Here is a 19,509-nt window from a genome sequence, read left to right on the forward strand (position 1 = left end):
CGAACTATTGTAAGTCGAGGACTACCTGTATAATAAACTATCTAGCTGGAAACAATATAATTATATGCGTTGTTTAGTGCACAGTGTCAAAATTCTCCATTTCAATATAAGCATTTGACTGGTAATCACAATATACTGATCATAATTTCTAATCAATATGAACAAAGGTGTCCATACATTTTTTCTTAAAAATATAATAAACAGAGGCACAATTATTATTTACTCTCTAGCTACCTAAACAGTGAGTGCTTTACTGATGAGTATCTCCATACAACTTTCTTTTCCCCCGACTATCACATTAAAAACCAAATACCCAATTAATTGTAAAACATACTTGTTTTGGGGCATCTGCGGAGGTGGTGTGAACTTCAGTACCTCGGAGTCCATTAGACTCAAATACCACTGTGGGAACAAGGGGGCTTGTTAACAGATGAACATTCAAGCTTCGTTAGTGTGTGTACATTATTTGACTCCATTACAGATTAATCACACTGAGGGGAGGATGGGTAGAAGCAAAGACACCAACTCTTTGCCTATAGCTGGAAAATACCAATTTACCGTAACACTTACTGTAAGAGAGTGTGCTAATGGGAACCTAAGGGCACTGCCTTTTTTAATTCAGACTTCAGTGCTGAAGAAAGCAATCACTGACAACATTAATTATCAGTGTGTACGTAAAGGGACCCTCTTCTTGAATTACTTACCATTTGGCCTCTGTCATTTTGCAGCAGAATATCTTATACATGCATCACTCACCCTTCTTCAAAGAGAAAGGGAGGAAAAAAGAGAGCTAGTCTCATTTCCTCATTATGAGGTTATGAGGATGTATAGACGTGCTGTTAGCTTTAACTTGCTAGATTCCCCACTTCCAAATATGAAAGGGCTGAGATACAAAATTTATCTTGGACCATTCTAGGGCTGGGATGAGGGATTAAGATTTTCGAAGAAGAAAAAAAAATTACAAATCCCAGGCTTATTTGAGTCCACAGCAAGGAGAAAGAAAGCTTTCTGCTCAGTTCAAAAGGGGGCGTTGATTTCAATTTATGCCAGCGGCAACAGATTTCATTAGCATATTCATTCCAGAGTATTCTGCTTTCTAATTAAACGGGCTTTTTTAAAAAAAAAAGGAAGAAAAGAAAAAAACCCACAAAACTCTGCAAATCATCTTATTTAATCAGCAATGCAAGGTTTTGCAAGAGAGGCGAGGAGAATTCAGGTACTTGAAATGGAACATGAAATGCTAATCAAATCTGAAATGGTGTACAATGGAGAAGCTTTAAAGAAACCAACAACAACAATAACAAAATAGATTGGTGACAAGGAAATTAATATGTAATTGTTACTAGGGGCGTCCCTTCAACCCACCGGAAGACACGTAAGGAAATATACCTGTATGAGACCTCATGTGGGTCCTGAGGTGACTTGGCTGTGTGAAGCCCTTCCCACACTCTACGCAGAGATAGTCTCCTTGGCGCGTTTGTGTCCTAAGCATCCCTGTGAGGGAGAGAAAAGGGGAGGGGGGCATGGGAGGGAAAAGAGAGGAGAAGGGGAAGTTGAGAAGAAAACAATATGCCAGAGGAAAACATCATTAGTATGTCTAATGTGTCATTATGTGAGATTACCTTCAGGCCCTGGATAACAACTGTCAGCCTTCATCTAGGCTCTGGCTGACAGGCCAGGCACACACACAGGACTGCAAGAATGCATAAATTACATTGAATTAAAAAATGCTCCCTGTGATGTGCCCGCACCAGAAGTGGCATGTCAGGTGTGCGCTTTTCATAGCAGCTGGATCCACTTTTCGGCATCACCCCGCTTTGTCAAGCAGTACATCTGGCAAATCAAAGTGACTCCAGCGTGGTGGAGACAAGTCATATGGATAATAGGAAGTGAGTAGAACCAGAGCTTGACTGCCCCACAGCCTACAACCCCCCACTCCCCCACCCCTGGGGCAGGCTTGGAGAGGAGTGCAAATTGAGTGAAGCCATCATAAATGGATCAGACCTTTAGCCCTACCTTTCCTGCCTACTGGTACTATTCTGACCCCAGATCTGCGAGGCCCAGAGAGAAGACATCTGTGAATCAAAGTGTCATTATGGACATTTTGAGATCACAACAAGGCAGCAGTCTTTTGCCAGCCTTTCGTAGGAGGATTTTCTAGGCCCTTAGCATCTATGGAAAATGACTCAAATCTCTTCTTTTCCCTCAAAGGTCAGTTTACAGTATCTGACTTAAAGGGCTGGTCTGTGTCTTTTTACTGTGATCAGAAAGGACACATTTGACTTTTATTGGGTTATTTATTTTTTCCAAATAGTTCATATAATCATTGCTAAAGGGATGGGAAAAGGTCTTATTTGGTATTATTGTTCCCATCCTTAAAATACACACACACACAGATGCACACATGAGATTTCAAGATTCTGAACCCTTCTAAAATGCTCGGTGCAGGAAAAGAGAAAATTAAGGATAGAAATAAAATGTACGCTTTGTATGGCTTTTAAGAAAGTTAATATACAAATCAATTCCAACTATATCAATATCTAGCTTTGCATAATATAACTGAAAATACTTCCCCAGGGACAACTGTCCTTTAGAAAAAAACAATCCAGAAACATTTACACTAAACACACATGCATAGACATGCGAAGAGAGAGGCCACATTCAGACATTTATTTACTTATTTACATTTATTTATTTGTTTATTGGATTTATATGGCCACCCACTCACTCTCAGAGACTCTGGCCAGCTTACAAACAGTATGTATAATATATATGGGGATGCAGCCTTAGCGTGTTGAAGATGATGAAATATTTAATTTTATAAATCCTACTCTGTTCTAATCAACTAGAATCCTTTTGTAGCCATGATTCGGTTTATAAATCCTGTTATCATTGTGATTTGTTATTGTATCTGAAATGGCTATTCTGAATTAATACATGTTTCAGAGATCTACTCCACTTTCCCTTCCCAGTCTTAACTTCCAAATTTGGGGCATGAGCAATGAGAAAATAAAATCATTCTCGCTGTAGGGTGCTAATCCTTGCCTTCACGTCTGTCCTTTCTTTCCCATGATTATTTTCCTCTGATAAGCCCTCCTCTTTCAGCCTCTTCAACTTCCTCCAGAGCAGGGGTAGTCAACCTTTTTATACCTACCTCCCACTTTTGTATCTCTGTTAGTAGTAAAATTTTCTAACCGCCCACCAATTCCACAGTAATGTGCCGTGTATCGTTGTCTGCGCATGCCTCTCGCACATCGTGGATTGGATTTGGGGGTGGGGCGGTTACCAGCTCTGCTTGTCTGTTACAGCTGGGTGGTGTGGGGGGAGATGCGCGAGCTATTCTGGGACGAGGCTCTTTTGTTTGCGGTTGCACTATAGTGCCATTTAGTTTCACTTACGTAACATAAACTAAACTTATGCGCGGGCGATACAAACAGTATATTTTCAGAAATTTAAATTGTCACGGGGAATTTTATGAAAACCTAATGAAAATGTTTTTAACTAATGCTATGAATTTTTTTTAAAAAGTCAATTAAATTAAAAAAAAAGGAAAGTGCTTCAGTATCGGACAAAACTCCTACCGCCCACCGTGAAAGCTGGAACGCCCACTAGTGGGCGGTAGGGATCAGGTTGACTACCACTGCTCCAGAGTAATCGGATGGCTGGTTGGATGGAAGCAATTCTAGGTAACCTTTATCAAAGTACACAGGTATAGAAGAAGTGAAATGATTTAATTCAAACAATTTTGTGGGGTGCATATAATTCTGTTTTTTTGTTTTTTTACAGGTGATGATTTCCCACGATTGAGATAAAGTAGCAACAAGTTTTTCTTTTACAGGAAAGAACAAAACTAAGAATACTATTAACCCCTTCCTTTTCAAATGACTTGGAATGCATTGCATGTTGCATCAGTACTTCAAACTACATCAATAGGGTTTCAGAGAAGAGTTCCACCACAGCAGATATCAAAATACAGCATATGCTGCATTTTATAAGAAACACTTTAGAGAAATGTCTGGAAGTGTCTCTGCTTTATTTCATCCAATCAAACTAGGCACATTTTCAGCTACTATTGAAGAAGACTTCAGATATAAACATTTTAGGTGCTTCTGGTTTTCTTCACTATTGACCAAATGTATATAATCATTGCTAATTGCAATAAATTTGCATTTGTCATTTCAATCCATCGCCTTTTAGTTGTCTTGACTAAATCACTGATTTAGTAATGATGGTCCTTAGCCTAGACAGATCATTCTCAAAACACTGGGAATTATTCCAGTTATACTGTACTTGGTTCCTAAGCCACACTAACATCTTTTGCACTGCTTATCTAAAAAAAATAATCCATGTGAATTATCATCAAGACGTAAAACAGGTCATCATACAAATTGAGGGATTTTGTTCATATCAATGCAAAATGTTATGGGTAGTGGGCAACTCTACACATAAATCAAAATCTAAGGGACTCAGCAACACTTTTTCGTGCGGCTGTTGATAAAAATAGGATCGACAACATGATCACCAATGTCCACTGACGGATATGAACAAGAAGAAGTGGGCAACTAATAGGGCAAATTTCAACCCTGAAGCTGACCTAACTAAAGCCATCTTGAGGCTTCAGTATTGCCACACTGGAGCTGAGGAATAGGGAGGGGGAATTAGATAGCTGGGGCTTGTAGCCAAAACAAAATACTTTCTCTTGGGAACCAAGGACATCTTCACACCTTGTCAGAGAGAGGAGGAGTGATGTTACCAGGCAACCAGACGGCATCCTGATTGGACCATGTGACTGATTGTTTGGGGAAGGGGAAAACTTTTACTTTTAATTGACTGTTTACTTTTACTTTTAATCCTGTTAATTACTACAGAACTGTGCCAATATGATATACCCAATAAAACTAAACAATAAAACTGCCTCGGAGTTATGTATGATTGTTTGGAGAAATGCATCTGTACCACAAGGCTCTAAATGTGAGGAGGAAGGGCAAGCAGTAAAAATGAAAGTGAAACCTTCTAAGCAGTTTATAAATATAATATTAAAGAGCACCTGTCATTTCAGATCCATCATGACAGCGTCTGTTAGCAGGCATCCACTCACCTGCTGCCTGCCACGTCCTTCACCTTGTTGTGTCACTGCCACATCACCAGCCATCCCATTAAAGTGAATGGGACAGTTGGCGAGTCAACAGTGGGTCAGAGGAGGAGCCGCTGCTTGAGAGATGACAGCTGCTCTTTAAAATCAAGTTGATTTAAATCAAGCCTTTGTACTAGTAATTTAAATCATGAATTAAATCATGATTTAAATCAACTTGATTTAAATCAAATCCACTCTTCTTGAGAACAATCTCTTCTAAAGGAAAAAAACATTAATGGATTTTTGCAGAGGAAATAGTCAAAAGAAATATTTATTCATTCTTTCTGTGTGTTAAAGTAATTGAACAAATGAATGTAGAAAAAGAAAGCAAAGGAAGTTTAATATCAATTTGATAACTACAATCCACATAGGAATTTCCTTGCAAATATGATCCAGAAATATGTTTTCAATATTCTACTGCTGACTCTAAAAATAAAAATAGAAACATGTTTAAAAACATGATTTTCAACTCTGCTCTGGAAATCTCTCAGGTTCTTTGGAAGATTTTCAGTGTTTATTAGCAAGAGGTTCAATGACTAAAGAGTTGTCCTGAAATACAGCTTGATCATTATAAGGAGCCATCCAGTAGATGTTGGGTCAGCAAAACTACTTGTCTTCTATGACCTGAAAATGACGGTATATACTCAGGGGAATGGGACAATTTGCCACAGCCAAGTCACTGCGGCAAACTTGCAGCAACAAACTCATCATGGCCAACTCACTGCAGTCAACTCACCACAGACTACTTGGCGCAGGAGAACTCACCACAGCCAATCACTGCAAGACAATCGTTGCAGGACAATTAATTCTATTTAATTATTTAAAATAAATAAAAATTATTTTAATTTTTGCCATTCATACTTCATTCTGACCTCCGTTGTCATCCTTTTTTTAATGATTCTATTCCACCATTTCTTTGATATTAGTGTAACTCTTGTCCCACAGTGAGTTGTCCTGTAGCAAGTTGGACGTGGCCAGTTGGCCATGGTGAGTTGGATGTGGTGAATTGGCCATGGCAAGTTGGATGTGGCGAATTGCCATAGATCAGGGGTGTCAAACTCAAGGTGCTTAGATCAGGCCTGCGGGGCTGTCCTGGAAACAGCAAAGGACTGGCCCATGGTGCCTCTGCCAGTGAAAATGGCCCTCTCAAGCTTTGTTTTCGCTGGCAGAGGGTTGCAGGAGGCCGTCGCAGTCGTAAACAGAGCTCAGGAGTTTGTTTTCACTGGCAGAGCGCTTGGGCCACCACAGGCGCCTACAACACGATTCATGTTGAGCAGGCCCTGGCCACCCTGGTGATGGCCATCCTGGCCTGAGGTCAAACACCACCCTAATGCAGCCCTCAATGAAATCAAGTTTGACACCCCTGCCATAGATCCTATACTCAGACTGGAACCACATCTGGAACTAGTGTGGATAAGCTGATGTAGAAAGAGCCATCGTAAGGCAGTTGCTTAGAAACCAGGGCTGCATGGAGATTTTATAAATAATTGATACTGTGTATGATTAGTGCTAAACCATGAGATCAGTATTGGGTATGAATTAATTCACATGAGGTAATTGGAGAGGGTAGACAATAGCCATTGAATATGTCCCATATTTGGTATTCTATTAGTTACTTTTCTTGACAAAATGGCTTTTATCAGGATCAGAAAGGACTCCTGGCTAAAACCCACACATGTATAAAGTTTGTACTGGTTTGCAAAAGGAATACTTCCCATTACGTCAATGGCATTTAATTCATGGTGGAAAAAAATGCTATTGTTGATACAATCAATCCGGTGCGAGAGAGAGAAAGAAATATTCAATCATTCAGCCTATTGAAGAGAACATATTCTGCCGGTTTATGCATTATATTTTTTTTAAAAAACACCCTTCGCTGATGTTGCATTTGAACAGTCCAAATGAGAATGCATACTTAGATGCTAAATTCTGATAATAACCAAGATCAATGTTAAAAGAGAAACAATATTAATGTTTTAAAGATCTCTTTATGCAGAACTTGTTATACAGATCACAATGCCTCCATCAGTGAAGGGTGCAGGTGTGTATAAATATTATTCACTTTTATTTACATAAATTTCAGATTCTCATCAGAGTAATTCCTGTGAAACTAGAAAGGATAATTGCCATGCTGCCTGTGTCACATTTAATACTATGATAGCTGTAAATAACACTCCTAGTAAAATAGAAAAATAACCCCTGAAGAATCTGAAACGCTGGTCTTGGTCTTGTGGGGGTGCTGTTTTCTTAACAACATTCTTAAGAAAGCAAAAAGCTTGTGAATGCCTGACACAATACAAATGCTAATAACTTGCACTGATATTCTGGTGGTACTTGTAACTATTTCTCCAAGGTATTGGAAAATTGCTGTGTTACCAGAAAGAAACAAAATTGTGCACTTATCTCCTGAGAGCAGAGGCACAATTTAAAATGTAAAAGTAAAAACTGCAAACCTGTCCCAATTCAACTGCATGCTAAGGCATTCATAAGGGAATGCTCTACTGGGAGCAATAAAGTTCTATTGCAAAGGAGAAGTACACTGAATATTTTAAATTAAAAATGAATAAGACTCCTAAACGTATGTTCATATGTATGTAGAAAGAAGAAAAGGGGGAGGAGGAGGAGGAGGAGGAGGAGGAGGAGGAGGAGGAGGAGGAGGAGGAGGAGGAGGAGGAGGAGGAGGAGGAGGAGGAGGAGGAGGAGGAGGAGGAGGAGGAGGAATGGTGTTGAACAAAACAATCTGCAAATAAAAAGAAAACTAATTCTAAGGTCTACAAAGTCTGAGCAATTTGAGTGAAGGTTAAATGAAGACGTAATTAGTGATGCTTTCCAGGCATTAGATGAGATTTTTGATAAAGCAAAATAGTGGCTACTGTTGCACAAGCAGATCTGCACTGGCCATGGATTCAATGCAGATCAGGAAAGGAAATGAAAAGTGAAGTAACACAAAGACAAATTTTTGAATTCCTAGGTTTATTACTAGGATTGACAAAGCCAATGTGTTCGCAGAAAGCAATGCCCAATGAGTGTGCACTGAGAATTTGACAACACCGTACAATTGTGCTGTAAAAAATATTCAATTGTTTGTGATTAAGCTCTACTTTTAAAACAGAAGATGAAGTTACTATGCTACTTTAGTTTAACAATTATGCTCTTACCCTAGTCTATACATATATGAATCAACATATTTTCCTTACTTCGTATTCTTGTAAATTCTTGCTTTTTTTATTGTTACAGCATCCACATCCTAGATCAATGCTATATGTTTATTTCTGCATGGGGACAGCATGACTAATTTAGAAACAAAACCTGAGTCTTTGGCTTAAATTGCTTACCTGGTTCCTTAGCAAACTTATTTCACAGTACGAAATTACAGGTAGTCCTTGACTTACAACCACAATTGGGTCCAAAACTTCTCTTGCTAAGTGAGACAGTTATTAAATGAATTTTGTCCCAATTTATGATCTTTCTTGCCACAGTTATTCAGTGAATCACTGTGGTTGTTAAATTAGTAACATGGCTGTTAAGTAAATCTGGCTTCCCCATTGACTTTGTTTGTTAGAAGATCAAAAAAGTTGATCACGTGACCCTGGGACACTGCAAATGTCATAAATATGAGTCAGTTGCCAAGTATCTGAATTTTGATTATGTGACAATGGTTCTAAGCATGAAAAACTGTCGTAAGTCATTTTTTCAGCGCCATTGTAACTTTGAATGGTCGCTAAATGAACTGCTGTAAGTCAAGGACTACCTATGTATTGTGTCCTATTAATGAGAGTTGTCCTAAGTTGTATAATGGCATTACTATCGGCATCTGAGAGTTTCTTATGTCCGCAGCATAAGAAAATAATCAAAAGTCATCCTATGGATTATGGCTAAAATAATCTGGGAAGATTTGAAGTCAAGGCATTCTATTGTCTGAATGTGGGAATTGGCTAATATGTGATTGCTTCCTACTTCCCAAAATTAATATCAGGGGGAAAAAATCATCTTCTGAAAAATGTTCCTGATCCTGGCATTAGCTATTCCAGAAATGGAGCAATGTTGACATGGGAAGAACCAAAGAACATATTCATCCCAATGCAAGTGGATTTTGGCACTGCCAAATAGTAGTCACCCATAAGTAAATCTGTCACAATGGTTTCTCTCCCTTATTATTTATCACGATTTTCTCTTTTTTTTTTCATCTTATTCCTGTCTTGACTCACTTTTTTTTTTTGTATGTTCTTTGGTCGTTTTCCAAATAAACATGTTTTTGCTTCCAAGTTTGCTTAATGTTCAGATTCTGCACATATTTTTTGTCTATTAGGATGCATTTTCATGCATTATTTTCCTAAATCTTTGTATATAGCCTTTATACACGCTCTGTTTTTTTGAACTGGGAAGAGTCAAAAACATTGAATTTTGAAAAAGAACAAAGTTCATGTGTGGGTTCAAAAATGCAAAATTAAAAAAAAAACAACCTAATTTTTCATCTGTTTAGTAGTAACCCCATTTTAAGAAGGGGCCCTTATAACTTTTTCAATAAGCAAAATAATGGATATATGTTTGCACTGCAACTTCTTAGAGCACTTATGCAGGTAAAACAGACCAAGAATCTACAAGATGACTAACTTGTACTGAGATTGGCTATAAGAACAGAATCCTGCAAGTCTGATTATGCTGTTTCTCCTCTAGCTTATGGTTCAATGAATTAGGGACATGTTTGCCAAATTGCTTTGAATATTACTTTGTTACTCAAATCTTAAAAATATTTCAACCCTTTTGCCTAGGTAACAATTCTATCAAGTTCAACTTCCTTACTCTCAGCAACATATTAGATATTACTCTACAGCTCTTTACAGATAATTGCTAACAGTTTTACAGTATCTTTTACAAATCAAATGTTTATGCCATATTTTAAGGATATTTTCTTACCAACAGCTGGATAAAAGTCATCAAAATACTGATCTCTTTTGTTCTACATCTTGGCAAACATGCTATAACTTCCTTTTGCTCAATGGACATCGTACACAACTACCTATATAAATCTTCAAGGCATGTGCACATTTGCAAGGAATTTTCCCAAAATGGGTCTTATTCTTTCTAACTAGTTAATAATTAAATTTTTTATTAATTTAGCTCATAAGGAAAAGGTCTACGTTTATCTAGGAGAATAAGCAACAAAAATATTTACACTGGGCAAATAAGACAAAAAAGTAAATTTTAATAAATCACTTAGGGAAGACAAGTCATTAGGGTCAAATGCTGCATTCTTTTATCCTATTATTTTGTGGATAAATCAATTCGTCTTAATTTCTGAGAATGCTATATTTAGTTTTGTATTTGAACAAGATTTCCAGCTATGGCTCAATTCAAAATCTTCTCCAGAATTAGGGTCTTCTTTACTTGCTCCTGCTGCTGTTGTGGGAGCCTACTAGTTATTGCTAATCCTAGGTTTTGGCTATGAAATTCTGGTAACCTGACAGTGGAAATAAGAGTTCTGCATATGCTCAGGAGCACTCTTTCATTATTGCTATCATATCACACGCATAAAGCATGTTTAATAAGTATACATTAATAAATTCCCATTTTAAATATTAAAGTGATAGTTGCCCTTATGACTGAAAATACTGCTATATATAACATTTTTTGCTTGCCATAGAAGAACTATTTTGCAATTCACAACCATTTGAAATAAAGAATAATGGTACAGGGTTGGTAAGACTGAGATATGCAGAGTCAAATATCCTTCAAGTCAATCTGAATTATCCAGTTCCCAAGACTTCTGCTCAAATCCACTGCAAATTAGATGTTACTGTTCTAATTCTAGCAGCTAAACTGAGTCTGAAAAATCCAACAAATTTCAAACCTAGCCAAAATTATTTTGCCCTAATACTGAACTTTTTAAAATTATTATTTCCTTTCCCTCCATCTTCAATGTTTTATCATCAGTTTTATCTTCAAAGCACAGATCTGTCATTGAATTCTGAAAAATCCCTTGGACTCAATAAAGTCGTAATTTTCTTGAAATAATCATTTCTCACACAAAGTAAATTCCTGCCCCCTATTTTAGATTGGATACAAATCTGATACTGTAACTTTTGCTTGGACATTTCGTGGAGAGGGAATTCTCTCAAGCCTCTTTCCCCCGCCCCCCCCCCCTTTTAAAAAAAAGGGACTGAATCCAGCACTTAATTGCAGATAGAATTCTAGCAGTGAGACCTTACATATTTTTCTTCAGAAGGAAATGTCATTAAGTTCAATAGCAGTGTTACTCCCAGGTAAGCCACCTAAATGATCTGATGCAGGACAGGACAGTTAAATAGGAGAGATAACCTTGTCAAACACAGACAGTAACAACACAAGTGTTTCGTGGAATTCCTTATGTTAGGGAGGGGGGAAATTAAGAATTTAAAAATATGCTGGAAAGACAGTTCTTAGGATTCTTACCAGCACGGTCCATTACGGGGCTATTGGCACCCCAGGTTTGGTAGAAAGTAGCCAGATCCTTTGGAATGGAGGTCTTTAAGATGTTTACAATATCCAAACATTTCTCATGCCCCTCAGGGGATGGCTCCTGTTTGGTGGAATGTACAGGTGGAGGAGGTCCTGCTGCAACAGGCTGAGGTTGCATCAAAGGACTTGCTCTGGATCCTCCAGTACAATTGATCAATGCTCTCATTTCACTTTCCCTCTTGGCGGTACGTTCTTGCTGAGGCATTGATGGAGGTTCTTGAGTAACGCATGGCTCAGTTTTACACAGAGGGTGGTACTGAGATGGAGATAAAAATTTGGCCTTCCCTGTATCTGGAGTACAATGCTTGATTAAAGGAGCAGATCCAGCATTTACTTGAGGGACTACGTACTTTTCTGTTTCTCTGCTACTGGAGGGCTGTCCGCTAGGTTTAGATATCACTGTATGGGAAGGCGTTGAATTTCTGCTAAAGTTTCCCGTTTGCATCAATTTGGAGTTCACATCAAATTTTGATTTTAATTGGGGCTGCTGGGTACAGTATTGTTCGTGAGTGTGGTTAAGTTTGGGTGGTCTATATCCATCAATAGCTGATGGTTGCGGACCACAGCCCCCAGTGGATGGTACATCTTTTGCCATAGCCCCGGGCTTAGGAGATACAGCAATATCAGAATAATTATTATTTTTGGATCCTGACAACCCACTCGGCACCTGAGTACGTGTAAATCTGGCTATAGGCAAAGGTTGGCATTCTTTCCCACCAAGTACAGGAGGTGGTCCAGTGCGCCCACTTCTTGCCATAAAAACAGAATTATGTTTTATACTCTTCAATCCATTTTGAAGAACCCAAGCAGGAGCCATAGAATTACAACTAACTTTGTGCCAGATTCTTTTGTGCATCCACAGGACTTCTGGATAGTAAGTTTTATGACTGCAGTAAGGACATCGGTGGACAATCAGAGCAGCCTGCAAGGTTGAGGTAAAACTCGAATCAGCCCTAGTTGATTTCTCACTTAGATCTAATGGAGTCTTTTCAGATATCTCTGATTCTTTATTGAGCACAGAATGTTCATTCATCTCTACAAGGATCTCTTTAGCGAGCTTCTGCTGAATTTCCAAGGGGCTTTGCAAATTCAGTCTCACATCAGCAGTCTTACTGGAACAAGGAAAATCACAACTTTGCTGAAATGCTGACATCTTTGAATCAGGGTAAATTTTGCAATCCACATATTTTGGAAATGGTTCTTTGATCTTGTCTTGTGGTGTAGATGCTACCTTTAGCACTTCGGATTTAGATTCCACAGCATTTTTTTCTCGATTGTTTCTTTCCTGATTGAGCTGTATGGCTGTCCCAGGTGCATCTTCAGCAGAAAAACTGCAGAGATATGGTTTTTTACCTGTAGAGTACACATACAAAAATTAATATGAAGATATGTTTAAAAAGACCCCTGTCAAGGAAAATTAAAAACAAGGACAAAATAATGATTTGGATGAGGAAAAAAAAGCTTGGGAGCCCAGCATTCAAGACACAGATATTATAACTTGCATGTACATAAAATTATACTATAAACAGTATTGCTTTATTCTCACGAAACTGCATACTTTAAAAGAAATGAATTAATTTTCATGGGATACTGTGTTCATGATACTGAAAACAGGAACTGAAAAAAGTTTATGATAATGCTGTAAGATTGCACTGACTTACTCAATCAAGAAGTCTATATTTTATGTCCCCAATATTATCAAAATAAATTTTCCCTATAGTTTAACGAGATAAACTAATTAACAATCAGGAAAAGCAACTTTCAGATATTAAAGACTAACTATTAAATTATGTTTAAGATAATGTGACGGGCAAGAGGGATAAGGTAGGGGGCACATGCCTGTTTAATGTAATTATAGCTATTTTCACAATCATGGCTATACAATTTTCACTCACATGCTACTCCTATTCCAGAAATTCCGGCAAAGCGTACTGATAAAGTTAAAGTTCAAACTTTCATGACCACATATACAAGACAATTCAATCAAGGCGGTAAAGATGGGAAACCAGCCAAGGACACATTCACAAACCAAACCTAAACCTGTGTCAGTGAGAACATCTGATTCTTGCTCCATTGTTCTTGTTTCACAAGAAGAACAAACCAGGCACACACATAAGGTACCATAACAGAAATCATGCTATTTTTCTCAACTGGCTACTACATGAAAACCCTACTTCACAACAAAACTGAGACGTGCTATATGATGTAACTTTTTGGGACAGTTCTGCAAATGAACTATACAGAATTTCAAAGAATGAAATAAAAATTATGCAAAACAGATAAAAGAATAGCAATATTATTTTATATTTCTATATTCAACATATTCTGAATACGCAATACGTAAGGATCATTCTGCATTTTCTTTTACAAGCTCTTCATTTCAAAATGAATCAAGTGGTTTCAGAAAAAAATTAAAATTTAAAAATTTAAAAAAATTAGAAAAAAAATTGGTTTCAGAAAAAAATTATCATGTAACTTACAATTTCTCCACTGCAAAAACATATGGACTACTAATCTTGATCAAGGCAAGGCATCTCTGACATTAATACAATTGAACGAGTCCAGAAATATTTTACAAGAAGAGTTCTCCACTCCTCTGTAAACAACAAAATACCTTATACCACCAGACTTGAAATCCTGGGATTAGAAAACTTAGAACTCCGACGACTCCGACAAGACCTGTGTTTAACACACAGAATCATCTATTGCAATGTCCTTCCTGTTAAAGATTACTTCAGCTTAATTCGCAATAATACAAGAGCAAACAATAGATTCAAACCGCTTCAATCTTGATTGCAGAAAATATGACTTTTGTAACAGAGTTGTTAACGCTTGGAACACACTACCTGACTCTGTGGTCTCTTCTCAAACTCCCAAAAGCTTTAACCAAAAACTGTCTACCATTGACCTCACCCCATTCTTAAGAGGACTATCAGGGGTGTGCATAAGTGCACAAAAGTACCTACCGTTCCTGTCCTATTGTTTTCTTTCATTATATATATGCTTATATGTTGTATAGTTGTTTCATGCTTATGCTTATATATACTGCTGTGACAAAATAAAATAAAAAAAAGGGAGGTACAGTATTTAAGATTTCAGACTAGGAATGAGAAGAGCTGGGTTCGGACCCACCCTCAGCCTTCCAAATTCCCTAGATGAGTTAACTAATAACAATTAATAATAAACATCCTTCAATTACAATTTTCTAACTTCTGTTCTGAAATAAATTCAAATTATTTACTTTTAACAGGATCAGATTAGACATTTCATTTAAATATTAAACAAGTTCATGTACAGGTAGTCCTCAACTTACAACAGTTTATTTAGTGACTGTTCAAAGTTACAACGACACTGAAAAAAGTGACCATTTTTCACACTTACAACCATTGCAGAATCCCCATGGTCACATGATCAAAATTCAGATGCTTGGCAACTGACTCCTATTTATGACAGTTGCAGTGTCCCTGGGTCATGTGATCACCTTCTGCAACCTTCTTACAAGCAAAATCAATGGGGAAATCAGATTCATTTCACAACCGTATTTATTAACTTAATAACTGCAGTGATTCAGTTAACAACTGTGGAAAGAAAAGTTGTAAAATGGGGCTTAATTCACTCAACTTATGTTTTACTTAGCAACAGAAATTGTGGACTCAATTGTGGTTGTAAGTCGAGGACTATCTGTATTATATTTACAAATATTCTAGTAATCATTTATCAAATACGGTTTAATATTTCTCCTGGCTCAGACTTGAGCATATTCTAAACACTGGTTATCTACATCTGTATCTATATCTAAATGTAAACAAATATCTCCTCTACATCTATGCATACACAGAGAGGGAAGGGGGAGAGAGACGGCATAATTACATTTTGAAGTATTTCTCATAAGAAGAAATATAGAATCAAGAATGCTTTAGATCATTTATCAAACATCTGACATTATAAAACATCTGTCTTCCTTTTAGTCTCTCCCAGAACATACACTGTGTTTGCTCATGCTAACTCTTTACAGTGGGGTTAATATGCATGGTTTACTTTAAGTTTCATTGCTCATTTGCTGATAAAGTCCAGGATTACTGCTAAATAGTTGTCTTCCATCTATACAGAAGTGCTGAGAACTCCTGAAGACTGGTAGAAACAGAGCACAAGGAGTCTTTTTTGCATCTGTATTTTATCTCAGTACAAGCAAGTTTTTTGGAAAATCAAACACATCACTGTTGCTTAGTACAACTTTGGTACCGTAGGCACAGTTCCAACCCTGCCAAATGTGATCTGTTTAAGCCTGAACGTTCAACAAAAACGTCGCAGCTTCATTTAATTTGACCTCAGCTCCTGTTCAGGGAAAAGGCATTAAGCCTTTGTTTAATTCTTAGTAATTAGCTTAAAAATAACCCATAGATTTGCTGTCTAACAGGGTTGAATACTTTATTCTGTTAACATCATTTTCTTTTCAAACTCTCAAAGGGACAAGGTCCTTTGTGTTTAAAGTGTTGTTTTTTTTAAAAAACCTTCCTGTTTTACAAGTTAAGACTTCCTGAAAGCACATGCCCAAGATTACTAGCTGTATCTACATTTTAAAGGGGGGGGGGAGTTATGTAGAACTGTGAAATTAGAGACTGCACATCTGTGTTATTTTCAAAGCAGATCTGTCACAACTCAATATAACACCAGCTAGAAGAACAAGGTGGCTTTTCTGTGGCATTTCATGTGATGGAGCTTGTTTACATAGAGGCTAAGAAAGATAAAAATTAATCTTATCAGAAGAGTCAGATTAATCTTAGAAATCATGACCTGTCCAAAAAACTTTTGGTAGACTTCCTGAGTGAAGAAACATTTCAATGGAAGGATTTATATTCCCAGAATTATTCCAGATAGTTTCTAGCTATTATTATTCCAGATAGTTTCTAGCTATCAATAAAAATGCATTGTTCTGCTATTCTATCTTCATAGAATGATTTAGATTGTTAAGAGTTTAGATATTTTTTATCCCACTTTTATTGTTTTTATAAATAACTCAAAGCAGCAAAGATGCCTAATATTTCGTCCTTCTTCTGTTTTCTCACTACAATAATCCTATGAGGTGAGATCCTATGGGAAAAAGAGGGCCTGGCCCAAAGTCACTCAGCTGGCTTTCGTGCCTATGATTCTCCTGGTTTCTAGCCTGGTGCCTTTACTTCTAAACCAATATGGATTCCCAAAAGCTGATGAGACTGCTAGGATTTTTCCTAAAATGTTATGAATCAAATAGGTAACTTACTGAATTAGCAGCAAATGGGAGTCTATGTTTATTTGATATGAGCTAGCAGTTCTGCACCAATATCTTGAAGTATCCTTGAATATTATCTAGTATCCCAGAGGGGTGTGTGTGTGTGTGTGTGTGTGTGTGTGTGTGTGTGTATACACGCACACAGCAAGCAATGACCAAGAAAAATCCACTAAGAATATCCAGGGTATTTCAAGCATGAATGCTTTAGTGCACTGTACCCCATCATCCCAAGAAATGAATGTCTGAACCAAAATGCATGTATTTTAGAAGTTTACCATATACCTCTTTACTGTGTTAATATTGGTACATCAAGCAGGAAAAAGGTATTCGTAACAGTTATAATTTAATTGAACAATTTTAATAGATATATCCCCCCCCCAAAAAAAAAAAATCTGTGTTAGAAAAGCCAGAGAGGTGTGCCTTCTGAATTACTTACTGGCAGGAAGATTTCCCAGTTGCCACAAGAAAAAATAATAATAATTTGAAAAATATGGAAATATAGAATATTGAATCGGAGAATGCAACTATAGAAAGCTAAAAAAAATCTTGTAAAACAAGAGACTTTATTCAATAAAGTGCTTGAATGAAAATTTGACTATTTAAATTCAAAACTACATAAAGTTTAGTGTTCCTACATTTTATTTTTTATTTCTCCAGATTGTTCACCAGCCCCCAAACAAGCTTTTTTGCATTACAAGGTTCTGTTGTTGTTTAGTGCTAGTTTCAATAATTCTGCTGCTGCTTCCAGCATGTAATATTGCAGGAAATTTAATAAATCCAGAATTTCAGGTTAATACCTTCAGTAAGGAAGGGTTTTTTTTAGTTCTTGCTATTTGTTTCTTTTTATTTAAACGTTTAATTATTTCTATGTATGTTTTATTTCAGATTTATAGTTTTTCTATTTTTCTTAAACAAAAGACGATTGTAAAGAGAAAGCACACTATTATGTAATTTTAAACGAATATTTGGGAATGTAAGGAAGATTTTGGTATTAGAATAGGAGAGGACTGAATTATGTTTTTAAGGTTACCCGTTCTCTTTCTCTCAAACTACATCGACTTTCCTTTCTATACATTAAATTAATTATTTCTTTAAGGGTAATAGTTATCAAGATCTATACTATTAGGCCAATGTCCCCCTTCTTACATTAAACAAAATGCTGGCATTCAAACTTGATCCATCTAGTCATAGAACAAAAGGATCTAAATATTCCTTGTCAAGCTTGTACACTGAGGTGAATTTTTCATACATAAAATGCTTATCTAAATACTATTCAATGCATATATTTGCTATACTGTCTTTTTGCCTAAGCAGAATGATTAATGTCTAGCAACACCATTAAACCATACGATGTTGGCTCTGGGGGATGGGAATGAAAAAACTACAAGTCTAGACTATAACATGCTGGAGAAAGCTGACAGATACTTATCTAAAAGAAAAACATTATGGAATTTATTCAATAAATTCTAGTTCAATATCGCACATGAATGCAAAAATGACAAAGGCTTTCTACCCCATGAAGGGAACTACTTTCTCTACAGTTTTTTCCCCAGTTTAGTGGACTTTGATAGTAGTGTCCTAAGAATTTTTCCCTGGTAAACCTTATAGGAAAGCTGAATAACATTGCAGCAAAATTTTGATCATTATATAATTCGATCTTATTATGCAAAGTAACCTTGCAGAAAAATCAATTCTCCTCTCCTTATCATTAAGCTGAAATTAAAATCTTTTGTTATTGTTATACATGTAATCCTCAACTAACAACAGTTCACTTAGCAACCATTCAGAGCAGTGGTGGGTTTCAAAAAATTTTCTACCGGTTCTGTGGGTGTGGCTTGGTGAGTGTGGCATGGCTTGGTAGGCGTGGCAGGGGAAGGATACTATAAGATCTCCATTCCCACCCCACTCCAGGGGAAGGATACTGAAAAAAATCCCCATTTCTTCCCAATCAGCTGGGAATTGGGACGCAGAGAATAGATGGGGGTGGGGCCAGTCAGAATTTATACTACCGGTTCTCCGAATTACTCAAAATTTCTGCTACCGGTTCTCCAGAACTGGTCAGAACCTGCTGAAACCCACCCCTATTCAGAGTTACAACAGCACTGAAAAAAGTAACTTATGAGGATTTTTCACATGACTGCTGCAGCATTCCCATGGTCACAGGATTTATATTTGGATGCTTGACAACTGGGTCACATTTACGATGGTTGCAATGTCCTGGGATCATGTGATCACCTTCTGCAACCTTCTGACAATCAAAGTCATTGGGGAAGCCAGATTCACTTAATAATCGTGTTATTAATTTAACAATTGCTATGATTCACTTAACAAATGTGACAAGAAAAGTCGTAAAATGGGGCAAGACTCACTTAAAATATTTCTTACTTAGCAACATAAATTTTGGGCTCAATTGTGGTTGTAAATTGAGGATTACCTGTAAAAAGGAGAGAACGAGGAAGGATGAATTTCAGGGATGTAAATGAACTAAATGAATAAAGAAAATGTACATTAATTGTATAAGAAGGGTATATCAGGTTCTGTCATGCTGAAATTGCTGCTTTCAACACTACAATATTGTATGTTTACTCAGGAACAAATCTCACTAAAC

General features: G+C 37.0%; 1 protein-coding gene across 4 annotated transcripts in view; it reads right to left on the bottom strand.

The window, feature by feature from the left end:
• The window catches only part of ZNF516 (zinc finger protein 516), a 132,562-nt gene that overhangs the window by 11,431 nt on the left and 101,622 nt on the right, over positions 1-19,509 (bottom strand). For all 4 annotated transcript variants that reach the window (XM_058174924.1, XM_058174923.1, XM_058174926.1 and 1 more), the window contains 3 exons: positions 11,567-12,985; positions 1,390-1,494; positions 335-402 (listed from right to left, as the gene is read on the bottom strand). In XM_058174924.1, coding sequence (XP_058030907.1) covers positions 335-402; positions 1,390-1,494; positions 11,567-12,985 — 1,592 coding nt within the window. The remainder of the gene's footprint in view (positions 1-334; positions 403-1,389; positions 1,495-11,566; positions 12,986-19,509) is intronic.

This window comes from Ahaetulla prasina, chromosome 3 (assembly GCF_028640845.1).
Source record: "Ahaetulla prasina isolate Xishuangbanna chromosome 3, ASM2864084v1, whole genome shotgun sequence".
Taxonomy (NCBI): Eukaryota; Metazoa; Chordata; class Lepidosauria; order Squamata; family Colubridae; genus Ahaetulla; species Ahaetulla prasina.